The sequence below is a fragment of the Chaetura pelagica genome, unplaced genomic scaffold (genome assembly GCF_000747805.2).
Source record: "Chaetura pelagica isolate M959 unplaced genomic scaffold, ChaPel_1.0 scaffold76, whole genome shotgun sequence".
Classification (NCBI taxonomy): domain Eukaryota; kingdom Metazoa; phylum Chordata; class Aves; order Apodiformes; family Apodidae; genus Chaetura; species Chaetura pelagica.
The window spans coordinates 9097361-9112094 of NW_009970723.1; the positions used below are offsets into that span (position 1 = coordinate 9097361).

The following is a 14734-nucleotide window of genomic DNA, read 5'->3' on the forward strand; positions in this document are numbered from 1 at the left end:
TAACAGCTAGTGCAGCCCAGTCCAGTCCAGTGCACAAGACTCTCCCAGGAAGGTGTAAAATATTGAGTGTGGCTCCCTAGCTCTGCCTTGGCTGGGCACCACAACTGAGCACAGGTACCAGATGTGCCTACATTTATGGCAAATGCTCTCTTTCTTCCCCTCCTCACACAAGTGTTTATTTCCTTGGAAGATAAGATAATGAATCTGATGGAAGAAGATAATCAGTATTTTCCCTCTGCTCATAATAAAAAATATTTGTGTGTACATATTTGTGTATATTGTATATGTGGCCACAGTTTTGACTCATGAACAGGAAGAATCAGATTTTAAAGGTACTATACATACAGCAGAATATTTTAAAGTCATTTATGAAAATTCTTCTCATTTGCCACCTTCATCTTAAAGCATCTACACAGACCTGCTTGGTTTCAAAGGGAAATTTTTATAATTCTGTTCTGTGTCTATTTGCACTTCAAAGCAATTAAGACTGTAAAAATATCCTCAAGAGGCACTGATACTAAGAGAATGTTCCATTTAATTAATGGTTATTTAGTTTTTCTTAAGGCTTCTTTTATCTTCAGAACACATTTGGGACAGCAGTGGGATAAATTAAGTAGGAGTAAGTAACACTATGACTCATCAACACACAGGAGTTCAACATATACTTGAACATGTCCAACAAAAAGGTGCTGCTGATTCCTGTTCCAGTGGTATTCCTCCTGTTGATTGGCATGTAAGGTGCTTTTGTCTTTCAGCTTTGCCTTTTCACCGAGTCATCTTTATTATTCAAAGTGCCATAGTGTGAACTGTGAGAATCTGGTTGTATTTTGCCTGTCATTTTTTGTCCTAAGAAAATGGGGTGAGAGAAGGGAAAAACAACAACGTTGTGAATAATTTTAATAAAACAAATCCCCCACCAATCCATCATTTAAACATTCTATGCTCCAGTAATCATTGTTTTAATTTGACTGGTTGTAACAATAGCTTGGAAAAACTCTGAAAAATTCTTTGAAAAATCTGTTTGGAACAGGAATAGAAAATAAGGGAACAGTATATTTATTAAATATGACTAGAGCACATTTGTGACTCAACTCTCTTAGGTCATCCCATTATCTGATAGCTCGTTTTTAAACTGAGCGACAGAAAAAAAGCCCTACTTACCAGGAACATGTCCACAGTCAATAAAAGGAATTTGCAAATGTGCCTTTTTTTTATGTCTTGCAATTACAAATACACCAAGGAAAGACAGGAGACACCTGCAAAATAATAGTGGCATAGTATCATTAGAAACAGTTGATTGCATTTGAGATGAGAATTTCTTTCCAAGTTTCTTTTTCAAGGACTTTCAAACCCAAACTGCTCAGTTGATATAGAACCTTTTCTCCCTAGCAGCTTTATAGATTGATCTTGGGCTCCCTTTCAGTCTGTTTTTTTGCTTCCTGAAGCTTTATTTTCAGTTCCAAAGGCTCCTCAGGCAAAATTACACTTTCAGCAACATATCCCTGATCAAATGCCTGTGAGTGTGAGGCCACAACATTTGAATTCCTGAGCAAATCTTCCCAGAGCATCTAAGCTAGCATTCTAGCATTTGCAATTTCATTAAAAACTTGTTCTGTTTGCAGACAATCAACATCTCTGTTGTTTTTCTCTGACTGTGTGTTTCAGGGGCAAGCTGTAAGCCAGCAACAAAGAGGAACTGCTATGTTTGGATTTATCTTTTATCCACTCTGTGTTGGACACACAGCCACTAATTCCTGCCTGCCAAATACACGGGTTGAATTTGCTCATCTCCAGTTTCTGTCAGTTTTCCTGCAGTCAAACAAGACAGTGGTTGTGTTCATCCTCTCTGGTCTGACTGCAGAGCACGAAGATGTCTGTAGCTGTCAGCCCCCTTTATTAGACAGCACTGTGGCAAGACACCTCCAGCAGCTCTGTGAGGTGCTTTTAACCATCTCACACACATTATCAAATAACTGTCACCTGTCCCCTGAGTTGTTACAATGCTGGTAGGCAGCAGGAGGTTTCTGCTCTCACAACATCTAGGCACTTGTTCAAATATTTGTTGTTAACAGCTTCTTAGCATGCTCTGAGCTTTTCCACAGGCATGCTGTGTCTTTCTCGGCACAGGAAGATAAGGGAGAGATATTGGCCTAGTAGCCAAGCAACTAATGTAATTGCCCATGCCCAATGGCAGCAAAGACCAGCTGGACACACCAGTAGAAGGTAACATGGAAAGAGATTTCTTGCTTGCAAAAGCACCCATGATAACATGATCTTTGGCAGAGAGCAGTGATTTCTTCTTCCTGCTGGGGGAACACAAACTGCTGGTTTTTCATTCCACTATGAGCTTAGTAGCTCATAAGTGTCTCACATTTTTACATATTTGGATTCAAAACCAGGTCTCAAAACTCCCAAAGCACAGACATCAATCTTTCCTTTAATGTTTTTTTTATTCTACTATAATGACTATTCCATAATACTTCAATAACAAGTCAGGTTTCTTCTTACTGAGAAAAGGAGGAATTCCACAAAGCAATGCTGTTTCACTACAAATGTTAGTGCAGATTTTAGATCAACACACTTACCCAAACAGAAACATGAACATGTTCAGCAAAGCTGCACTTTGGAATTCCCGATAAAATATGACCCCTGGAATGTGACAGAAACAAGAATTGCAGATCTTGACTGGCTTCCAAGTGATATGAATTACAGATGGGAGGGTCAGAAGCAGTGTCATGCTCTAACAGAGCAAGAACTCCCAAGTAAGGTATTAATACACATTGTGATGGGTTCATTTTGTGTGCTCATATTCCATTATCTAGGCTTTCTCGAGATACTGCATGGAACTGGATAGATTTAGTCTGTCAGGTTGGAGCATGTGCTGTGTTAGTAACTGCACAGATGCAGGTATTTTTTGCATTGTCAGTAACAGTTTTTCTGTAAGTCAAACTCAAGCAGTGACATACCAATACAGCTAACAGGTTCTTCATGGATTTAGTTAAGCCACTCCATCAGACCATGTGGACATCTTAACTCCCAATTTGGAACAGTTTTTTGATAACTAGCTGTTTCCCTAATGTTTGCACCAAGTTAAGGACTCCAGCAGCCAAGTTTACCAAATCTTCCTGGCTGAAGGGATCACTAGTTCTTGCTGGTCACCCCTCTTCCAGGAATTACCACCTCTGCAGCAGAAGTGACAGAACCAGATGTGTATCTGGAACTCAGCTGCCCCAATTCACAGCCAAGTATATTAGCTTTAAACCACTGATGAGCATCGTTTTGCATAGTAACATTAGAGTGTGAACCAGTACAGCTGAAGTGTGACTGTATCTTCAAAGGCTGTACCTTGGGAAATCATAAGATGAGGTATCTTCTATAAGCACCACAGCAAGATTCAGTAGAGGTTGTTCTTCTAAGGCCTACACTAGTTTAACTAACCTGGTGCAAATGCACGTGTATCCAGTCTCAAAGCTATTAAGCCATTCCTGAAGAGGTACTTGATCTTTTAAGGAGGCGCAAGGCCAAATTTCCCATATGGTCACAAGAACGCAACCCCCTTTTGGCACAAGTCTCCACTCAGTCACAAAGTGTAGATCTCTTCTAACACAGGTGCTGAGGCAATCTGTGCATGACTCTAACTCCCCTTCTCATTAGTGGCAGCTCTGCATGAGAAACTCCTGCACAGCAATGACAGGAAAGCCCCCAGTGTGTGTTAAAATGAGTCATAAATGTTCTAACAACATGATCATTTTGGCTCATTGTTGATACAGCATCTTATTCGTCCTCCCTGCTCATGTTCTTACGCTGCACACCACGTCCCTCTCTAACAATGCTGAGTTCAAAGTTCTCACCCAGAATAAAAAGTTAAATGCTTAAAAGGTCTTTGGAGTAATTTTATTTTCTTCACTTAACCTGGAATTCCACTTTCTGAAACGGAATATACACTAACTACTATGAAACACAGCTGGTTGTCATTTGAGTAGTTTGCCAGGCTGTTAAAATTACTCTACCAGTTCGGATATGGAGAGGGTGGTGTGCACATGGTAATTGCATTTACTGGATGTCAATATGAGGCTAGGATAAATGCAGGTACTTCTAGTAAGCCATGTAAACCATACATGTCAACTCTGGAAATGCTAGACTGATTATTTTTATTTTGCTTCAAAAGGCGTGAACTTACTCATTTTTCAGAACTTAAAACACTTGTCACTTAGGAAAAACTTCTTTTTGTGAAGACAAACATGACTGGTTTGTGTCCAATTAACAGGCAGTAATTCTTAAAAACCTGATGTTTAGAAAACAGTTCCGTAGAGGCAGAAGTCCCGAAACAAACCTGAAATGATGGCACTGGTGGTGAAGAACACAAAATTAATGGGCACAACTTCTGTCGCTTCGTACAGATGCATTGCTTGATTCAAGAACCTGGAAGACAAAGGTTATTGCACCTCATGCCTACAGGAGTTTCACTGCACTCTAAGTCATGTTAAGGCACCTTATGTCCATTTAACAATGAGTGTGACAATTTCTTATCAAAATAGCAAGTAGCCCTGGACAGATGTGTACATGTATTGAATTTACCTTCTGGTTTTGAGTCTGCAGAGTACAAACAACTAGGTGAACGCAAGAAGCTTGGCGTGGATTCTTCTGGCCATAGACTGTCATTGGAGAGTCCTCTGAAGCAGTATTGGAAAAATCTTGTCTGTCACGTATACGGGAGGAATGCTAGGGTATTGCTGCTTATGGTCTGCATTGGGTCTTGGAAGCAGTGCTGCCTGTGAGCAGCCAGGGAGAAGTTGATCTAATTTAAACAGGTTGTGTAAGGGTGTATTTCCAGCATGGACACAAACACGCAAGTCCTCATAGGAACTGTTTCTCTTTGCTGAAGGCCACATTGTGGCTACTACTCAATCCAATTTGGCTAAAACACATATTTGTATGTTTATCCATGCAATCATAGCCCAGAAGCACTTGGTCCAGCCCTCAAAGTCCAGGAAGGTGGCTACAAGCCTGTATTGCTTGGGTTGGAAACTCTTCACTGGGCTCCTCAGAAAGGCAACACAAACCCTCACCAGAATCACGAGCAAGAGTGTGCAGGACCACAGGAGCATACACTGCACACAAAACTGCAGAACCAAGACACTGGCCACAGAGCAGCCTGTGTCAGCAGATGAAAAAAGCAAAACAATTAACCCACTACAGAGACCAGAGTTATCAACATTTACCCATCAGGTGATGAATCGTGAGTGTGAACTCTCGGATGCACCAGCAGATAAGCTGTTATGTAAACAGTGCATTTCAGACCAAAAGAGAAAAACCAGGAGGCTGCAAAACCTATAAAAAGAACCATGCTTAAAAGTTTCAGAGGTACAATATATGTGCACAGTAAAACTCCAAGCTTGGATCTGGTTTAGCCATTAAAGTAATTGCTTGGTTATTTTAGCAACTGTTGAACAGTCTCCATGGTGCTTTAAAAATAAAGAAATCCTACATATCCACAGGATAGTCAGGATTTTGACGTAATTGAAAACACCTCATTATTTTTTCCCATTTGCAACAAACCTGGTCACAGGGACTGCAACTGTGATACCAAGACCCAGCATTGAATCCAGGAAGATGTTGCAGCACAGGCTGTACTGAGTTAATGCACCACCATCAAATAAGTAAGAGAGGAAAAAATAAAATGAAAAATTTAGACTGACAGGACTACCTCTGTTAGAAAATGTGTCCAGATAAAAGAGGAAGACACAATGAGCCCAGAGGATTAAATGGGCACAATTTACTTCTGTTTTCATTTTGACCCAGCAAATGAAAGAAAGAAAAAAGCTGGCAAGAAGGAGAGATTAATTCAGCAGCTTCCTATTTACTAAGCTTTTATTTCCTATTTTAAATGCCCTGAGCTGTTCTGCTAGCGTGGACAAGCTGGATGTGAATCACTCTATAATCTGTTACAAGAGTGAGTTCCTGAGTCAGCCATGGAGAGTCACTGCATCATAACGCATGGACTTTCTGATTCCACATGGGAATGGTATGTTCTACCATGAGAAAGCTGGGTTGGCGCTTCTACCAGAAAATAATCATGCAAGTAAACACTCAGGCTTGCACTGGAACAGTCTAGATGAGATTACTGAATGATGCTATCAGCACAAGCATAAAGGGAATGGACTCTCTGTTCAGCTGCAAGCTGTATTTTACCATCCTGCCACCCCCAGCCATCTGGGGGCAGGCAGCATAAAACAATCACTTAACAGGCCAGAGGCCAGCAGGGAAAACTCTGATGTCCCCTGCACACTAAAAGTTAACTATTTCCTAAAAAGGTACAGACCTACAGGGTATCAGATTTAACAGAGAAAGGGAGAAAGTTGGGGTAAACTCTCTTCTTTAGTCTGACAAATAACATAAGGTAGGGACAAGAGACACATAATGAGGGCAAACATGGCCCCTTGATTATCAATCAATGAAGATTTCTAAAAGGAACAAAAAAATTTACATAAACATAATTTTCATTTAATGAGTTTAAATCCTATGCCAAAACTAGACCTGAATTTGGGAAGACCTTGCATAAGGTGATAATGAGAGGAGGTAGCATCTGTGTAATGAATCAATTGCAAACTGAGAAATAAAGCTTAAATAAACAATATAATCAGCTTTAGATGATCATGCATCTGTCCAGGCTCTACCAGGAATTTATTGCCTTTAAGTGCAACCTACCTGGAGTCAATATAGGCACCAAATAAAACTGACAGATAAATGGGTACAAAGGTTAGGAGATAAAAAGAATCTCACTTACTTGACTTGGAAAGCACAAGAAGTTGCCATTAAAACAATCATGATATAGAAAACAGGATAAGTTAGCTGCATTTTCCCCTTTGCAGAGAGTGTTATCATGCTGGCCACAGCCTTTACAGCAATGACAGTCAGTGATGCTGAAAGGGAAAGGGAGAGGTTAGCAGGACAGGATTCACAGCAGTGGCCTCAGAGCATCAGGGAGGGAGGACAAAGTGCCATGTGAGACCCACAGAGCTGATCACCTGAAGAGACACTGAGGTAGGGTTTGGGCCGCTAAAACCAAGCATGTAATTTTACAAACACTTACTAAGCTGCTGCCTAAACTCAGAGTAGCCTTAACTCCATGGGTGCCTTCTGTTTTAAGTTATTGTAGCACTGAGGTCTGCAGCCCTGCATCTACCCAAAGTTTCCCCATTTTCACTATGGTAGCTGAGGTTAGAGTCAGACAAAATCTTTCAATGTAAGACTGTGTCTGCACAAGAGAGGCTGAGCTCAGGTAGAGGAAAGAACTGGATCCATCTACTACAGCTAGGTATATGTCCTAAACATTGGACTACCAGTCAGATGTAGTACATCAGCTCCCGTATCTTCCAGACATACTTTATTTAGCTCCAGCTGATAATTTAGAGCCCATGTTGCATTATTCAGGAGAGGTCTGAGATGTTTCGTTATCTGTTCAAAGCAACAGGGACACCTCCTAATAGCAGCCTGCATGTGACATTGGCAGCCTAAAATAACTCCTCAGCCTCAGGATTTCTCTGCTGTGATGGGAGCTGGCCATAGCTGGGCAAAGCTGGCCGAAATTGCCTTCTGGGGTCTCATCAAGAAGCACCTAACTCACCCCACAGGTTATGTGATAGAGACCAGACAAGCAACACAGGGGTCTGCATTTCATATCAGGGGCCAGGCTCTTCAGACCATTTTCTGGATTTACCCCACAACATAGAATATTCCAGTAGTGTGTTTTCAATCCATTTAGTCATTGTCATTGCATCACCACAAACAAATCTCAGGCAGCAGGCAATGATTTTGATAGATACTGCTAGTCCAGAGAAGTCTTGCAATACACATCTTACAGAAAAGAGGCTGATGGTTCAGCTAAGAGTTACTTCAGATTTCCTTCTGGGGTGCACTCTTGGTTTCTTGAAGCTTACTCAAGTAGGCTGTAACTACTGCAAATAAAATATAACAAATTCAAAATAAACTAAAAATTATAAGAGTCAGGGTGCAGAGATGACCTTTGGAGAAAGGTAATTAATTGTCCAGAGCACCGTCCCCCAGCTGGAATCCAGTTCCAGCCTCTTCAGAGCTGAGGAGTTTTGTATTTCAGTGGTCTGATTCATCCTTGTGTAACTGCAAAATTCAGATTGGCAAGAGGAGCTGCACTGTGCAGAAAGTCCAGGCCAAGGGCTGGGAGAAAAGGTGGGGGAAGAACAACAAATTCAGGTCTGTGGTTTTGATTGCAAATATTTTTCTTATAGCAAGTCCAAAAGTGCAAGGGGAGTTTAAGAGTTGCATACATCTTGTGATGATCCTGTTCACTGTCATGAGATTCACTGTTTTCATGACAACCTTTCCCAGTACTTCAGTTGTTGCTCTGTAATGTAAATAGGTGGAGCAGTTTGACAAACACAACAGTAAAAGTGAGCAGAGGAGGTCAAATCCAGGCCTGCAGTGGTGCTAACAGTATGATAAAACCAAAAATACACTCTAGCCCCAAGAAGCAGCCTACATAGCAACTGAGATTTTCACTCTAACATGGGGGAGTTATTATTTTAAAAGAACACTTTCAAGTAAAAATTGGTAGTATGAATTGTCTAACTAAGGGTAAAGATTGCTGAAAAAAACGTTTCTGATGAAAGGGCAATTTCCATCCCCTGTAATTTTAACAAACCAGAAAAGACATTGTTGGGGGTTGTTGATTTTTTTGGTCAGCTAGTTGGTTGATCATTTTATGTATTTATTTATTTATTTTAGTGGAACGATCTTTTTAGTTAAAGTAGCACTGGAATAAGTTTCAAAATCTAGGAAATGCTTTTCTTATCTCCGATAGAATGAATCCCCCCTCCACCCCGCAAAGATTAGTGTGACAAATTATGTCACTTTCCAGCTGTTAGCACAGGAAAGTCAGAAATCCCACTTTAATCCAAAGTATTTCCCAAAAAACTTATGATAACTCCCAGTATATGCATGAAGTAAGATAATTCTCACCAAATGAACTTGCAGTGTTGCACTAAGCAAAATGTTTGCAGATTTTACGATAACATTTGTATTTTCTTCTTAATGGAAATAGCTCTCATGTCCAGAGAAGCACAAAGGCTACCTTCTTTTTCAATAAACCTTTCTACATTTAATGTACAAGCCCTCCACCAGGAATGTACCTGTGCAAATATGAGAAAAGGCAAACATCTCCTTCTTCAAAAGATTTTCTGCCCAGTGACCTCACGGCTCACCCTCCCCTCCCGCAGCCAAGGCTTTCTAGGCAGTGCATGTGTCAGACAGGTGGGAGCAGAGCTGCTGGGCCCTCTCTCAGCCCCCCCAACCCCACTTTGCTCAGCAGAAAGGCTGGAGACCAAGCAGAAGGGTCTAAGTGCAGCTTTATGGGGACTGCCAGGCACCAGAATGGCTGCAGGAACTAGAGCCAGCCACAGTTCTGGGTTTTCTTCTCGAGGGTAATGTCAGTATTTAAAGAGTTCCTGTGAATCAGGATTTGTTTGTGTCTTTTTTAACAGAGCAGAAATAATGACACATTCTTCCTGAAGCTGCATATGCTCAACAAAACCTCAGCAGCCAGCAGCTGAAATTGCTACTTTGGTTGATTGCAGTCTGAGCACCAAACTGCAGTTAGTGCCTGATGTGGCACAGGTTTGCAGCCTCCATGTGTCCCTTTGGCACTGGTGGCATCAAGGCTGGCAGACTCCACAGCAAAATAAGCATGTAGGGCTACATGGCCAAACAGCCCAGGTATCGTGGAGCCATGTGTTGACCCTGCTTGGGGCAGCCATCGTGATGGTTCTGTCCAGAACTGCAGCAGCCAACTGCAGAAGTCCATCTGGAGATCTTCAGGTATGCAACAAGAAGGCTAGACCTGCTCATCGGATCATGCAGTGCTTCACGCTCCTCATGGCAGGTTTGAAAGCCATGAAGCAGCCCAGGCAATCTCTGCTAAAGCTCCCAGGCTCTATGCGAGGAGCTAAGGGATGGCTGGATTCACACGTCACTCCTCCCATCTAAAGAGCAGTCAAACAGTAAGACCTAAGGCTTTTGGGGATCTTCCATCTCTGCCTCATGCAGAGAGCATGGAAATCCCTCAAGGCTTGTGCAGAGTGAGACTGCAATGTTCCTAGCCCTGAGAAACTTAAATGGGAATATTATCCCCTAAAAGTTGATCTGCAAGTCTGAGCTTTTCAGTCAGAAATCTGAAGGAAGGCAGTTAATAAACCTGTGAGGGTTTTTCACATTCAGTTAAATCCAGATTGTGTAACTGGCAAAGTCTCATGACCAGCTGTATTAGCAATGTGCTTTATAAGTTCTCACAGACTGACACATGCACTCACCAAACTCAGTGCAAATATAACCACTGACCTCAATGGCACAGTTCAAGCACCTTTCACTGCAACCAAAGAAATGTGGTGTCCTACCAGGGTTTCACAGAGAAGTGACAAGGACAATAGAAGACATGGGATGGTGACAAATCCTTAATATATGCCAGCAAGCAGTAGAGCTTTAGAGATATTCTCCTGACATTTTTCGAAACTGAATAAAGTTTAATTTTACTGAAAGCTGCCTAATGAAATGATCTCCTTTATTTCCCTGGGTATTGAGCATGGCCACGTTAATCAGAAGGCAAGCTGCTGTGGCTCACTGGCTTCTTGTTATGATTCTAGAAAGGTGGTAAAGTAAGAAATGCTACATATATAAAGAGGCATAGATCATTCAGATAGAAGTTCCTTTACAGTCACAGTACATCACTGCATTTGCTGACAGAGTGCTGGCAAGGTCTTAAGCTGCTCTGTTTTAAGTAACTGATTTTCACAGTTAGCCTGCTCCACAAAACAAAGTTTCAAACAGTCTGCTTTCCCAGCATCTAAAGCTAAAGTGTTATTTTTTTAAAAATTCAGAAATACCATTGCACACAGCATATTAATTTCAGGAAATCTGTAAAAAGAAGTAGTCCCAGCAATATGCATAGAAACTATGCTTCATAATCAGCTTTTCTCTTCAAAAAGGGACCACAGTAAGAATCATGTGAAGTGTTTTAATGCACTCTGCTTTGAAATGGCCCTACTCTAAACTAGCTGGGGAGACTGAGTGACAAGGAATTATCAAGTATCAGACAGAAACATTAAAGTGAATAACATGTTCTTACCCAGTAGTGCTACCATCATTAACAAAATCACGATGTGCTTCACAGCTTTTCTTTTGTAAAAATAGAGGAGAATGCAGAATATTATAATTTCTAAGATCTGAAAATAAAAGGGAAGAAAGTTAAAGGTAAGAAACTCTGTAATAAATGCTTCATTCAAAGTCTTTGAGATGTCACATCCATTTTATCTGCTCTAAAAGTTCAAAGGAGAAGTATTTTATTAAGCATCTTCTAACCTTATTGCTAAAATCTAGCCTTATTGCCAGTTGACTGAACTATGAAATGTTGTCATTCATCTTTCCTGATACAGCAGAAGTTAAACTTTGGGCATTTCTTATTTCTTTAGTTTTTCTTTCTGCACTTCCAGCTATTTTTTTGTCACTGGCAGCATTGAGAAGACTTCATTAATGTGACAGCAAAGATAGCCATGTTTATTGGTAATAATGCTTACAGAAACTGTTTATAATTCCTATTGAGTAAAGTGCTTACCTCAAGGAACAGAAGTCTCTTCTTCTAACTGTGGTATTCCTAGCATCTCTATTTGTGACAGGTCAACTTACTTTTTATACCCTCTTTGTCCTACTCCCCAGTCCTACTAAAAAATTCGCCCTAATCAGCGTCTTCTTACTCAAACTTTCTGCCACACATCACAAGGAGGAAACTTATTTTGTGTGGTGGTTCTCAAATCACTAGTACCTGTCAGGAGCTTACCTTGAAAAGCTCAATGACACACTAGCAGACCACACTGCAGGACATCTGCAGCTTCTGAAGCAGCTTTACGTACACTGTGCATGGTCCACACTTGCTCCTTCAATAACATCTGACAGCTAAATAACAGACACTTAAATGTTCTGACTTGCTGTTAGTGGGTTTCTTTGCAGATTCCCTTGGTAACTCTTGCCCTTTGCCATCTCAAAAGCACGGGTATTCTTCCTCCTACCCACGCTGCTTAAACACCCTTCTATGCCTGAAGAGAACAAGTACAAGAGCCAAAAGGCTTCTGTGAAGCCCAGAAGACTTATGAAAACAGGGAAGATGGACTTCTCCACTGAGAGGTGCTCAGAAACCTGGTAGCCTTAGGGTCAGCATAAAGAAAGAGCAGTTAATTTGTGGATGTTGTAAAGTAATCAAGTGGAGGAAGTAAGACAGGAAATGAGATTGTCATCATTAATGAATCTTGTTACAGTGATTTTTTACTAGCAAAACAAGTAACAGAAAAATCTCATACCTATCTCCTTCGTTTCACCACCAATATAATATTTTATACTGCCACCCTGCTCTTTGATCAGCAGTTGTCATAAGGCAGCACTAGACTTGAAAAGACCTGGGTGTTGCACTGATGAAACTTCTGAAAAAGTGACTGAGCAGTGGTTATACAGTGCAAGGTGGATGATTTCTCATTTTGGAGAGACTCCAGCAGGAAAACTGTCATCAGATACATCAAGTTACTAAAATTCTGTTCCTCACTCACAGCTCTCCCATTTTAGGAGCATTAAAAAATATTAACATAACACAATTATGCTTTAATTAATTTTTAATCTACCTTCACACCGGTCCCTTGTTCCCAAAGAGAACTGAGAGTCAATTGCAACTTTGACACTGCCTTTTTAAAAAACATGTCAAATATTTATCACAAGATTAAAAAAAAAAAAACAAAAAAAACACAACAGAAAACGAAGTGGAGTTTGGTTTTGTTTTTGTTTTGTTTTGTTTTTACAATGTGTTGAGTATAATGAAGCATGACCTTTCAGGTAGTTGTAGAGACTGATGAGGTCTCCCCTCAGCCTCCACGAAGTGGAGTTTGGTTTTGTTTTTGTTTTGTTTTGTTTTTACAATGTGTTGAGTATAATGAAGCATGACCTTTCAGGTAGTTGTAGAGACTGATGAGGACTCCCCTCAGCCTCCTCTTTCTCAAACTAAACATTCCCAGCTCCTTCAAGTGTTCTTCATAAGATTTATTCTCTAGGCCCTTCACCAGCTTCATTGGTCTCCTCTGTACTCACTCCAGCACCTCGATATCTCTCTTGAATTGAGGTGCCCAAAACTGGAGACAACACTCCAGGGGTGGCCTCACCAGTGCTGAGTACAGGGGGACAATCACCTCTCTACTTCTGCTGGTCACACTATTTCTAATACCAGCCAGGATGTCACTGGCTTTCTTGGCTACCTGGGCACACTGTTGGCTCATATTCAGCCGCTTCTCAATGAGAACCCCCATGTCCTTTCTGCCAGACACTTTCCAGCCACACTTCCCCAAGCTTGTAGTGTTGCCTGGGGTTGTTGTGGCCCAAGAGCAGGACCCAGCACTTGGCCTTGCTGAAGCCCAGACCATGAACATTGGCCCAATGATCCAATCTATCCAAGTCTCTCTGTAGAGCCTCCCTGTCCTCATGCAGATCAACATTCCTGTCTGCAAACTTACTGATATCACACACTATGTCCTTATCAAGATCATCAATAAAGATGTTAAACAGAAACAGTCCCAACACTGAGCCCTTAAGAACACCACTTGTGACTGGCCCCAGCTGGATTTGACTCCATTGATCACCACTGTTTGGGCCCGACTGTCCAGCCAGTGCTTGATCCAACAGATCGTGTGCTCATCCAGCCCATGAGCAGCCAGTTTTTTTATGAGAATTCTATGGGGAACTATGTCAAATGCTTTTTGGAGGTCCAGATAGACAATATCCACAGCCTTTCCCTCGTCCAGTATTTGGGTCATCAGGTTACAAAAGGAGATCAGGTTCATCAGGCAGGATCTGCCTTTCATAACCCCATGCTGACTGGGCCTGATTCCCTGGTTGTCCTCTATATGGCTTCTAATAACACTCAAGATGATCTCCCGGACCTTCCCTGGTACCGAGGTCAGACTGACAGGTCTGTAGTTTCCCAGATCCTCCTTTCTGCCTTTCTTATAGGTTGGTGTTACATTTGCTACCCTCCAGTCCATTGGGACCTCCCTAGTTAGCCAGGACTTCAGGCAAATAATGGAAAGTGGCCTGGTGATCACATCTGCCAACTCTTTCAGCACCCTTGGATGTACCCCATCTGGTCCCATAGACTCGTGTGTGTCTAAGATGTGCAGTAGGTCTCTGACCACCTCCTCTTTAATTGTGATGACTTTGTTCTGCATCCTCTCCCTGTCTCCTGGCTCATGTGGCTGCAAATCCATGGAACAGCTAGTTCCACTGCTAAAGACTGAGGCAAAGTAGGTGTTGAGCACCTCAGCCTTTTCCTCATCCTTTGTTACTAAGATTCCCTTTGCATCCAAAGGGTGGAGGTTTTCCTCCCTAATCCTCCTTTTGCTGTTAATGAACTTATAGAAACATTTTTTATTATCTCTAACAGCTGTAGCTAGTTTGAGCTCTAGCTTTCACTGCTTTCAGTATAATCTATTATGGTACAGATAAAATTCGACTTTATGAGTGACCTGTCCCCTCTTCCAAAGGTCATAGACTCTCCTTTTGTTCCTAAGGTCCACCCAAATGTCCCTATTTAGCCAGGCTGGTCTCCTACCCTGCTTACTGTTTTTTTTGGCACACGGGGACAGCCTGCTCCTGTGCCTTTAAAACTTCTTTCTTG

The 14734-nt window shown here is 41.5% G+C and overlaps 1 protein-coding gene across 1 annotated transcript in view; it reads right to left on the reverse strand.

The window, feature by feature from the left end:
• Positions 1-751: 751 nt before the first annotated feature.
• Positions 752-14734, reverse strand: part of NIPAL2 (NIPA-like domain containing 2) — a 51571-nt gene continuing 37588 nt past the window's right edge. The window contains exons 6-11 of the mRNA XM_010006519.1: positions 11156-11252; positions 6788-6923; positions 4334-4422; positions 2586-2649; positions 1162-1256; positions 752-846 (exon numbers count right to left, since the gene is read on the reverse strand). Of these exons, the coding sequence (XP_010004821.1) occupies positions 752-846; positions 1162-1256; positions 2586-2649; positions 4334-4422; positions 6788-6923; positions 11156-11252 (576 nt within the window). The remainder of the gene's footprint in view (positions 847-1161; positions 1257-2585; positions 2650-4333; positions 4423-6787; positions 6924-11155; positions 11253-14734) is intronic.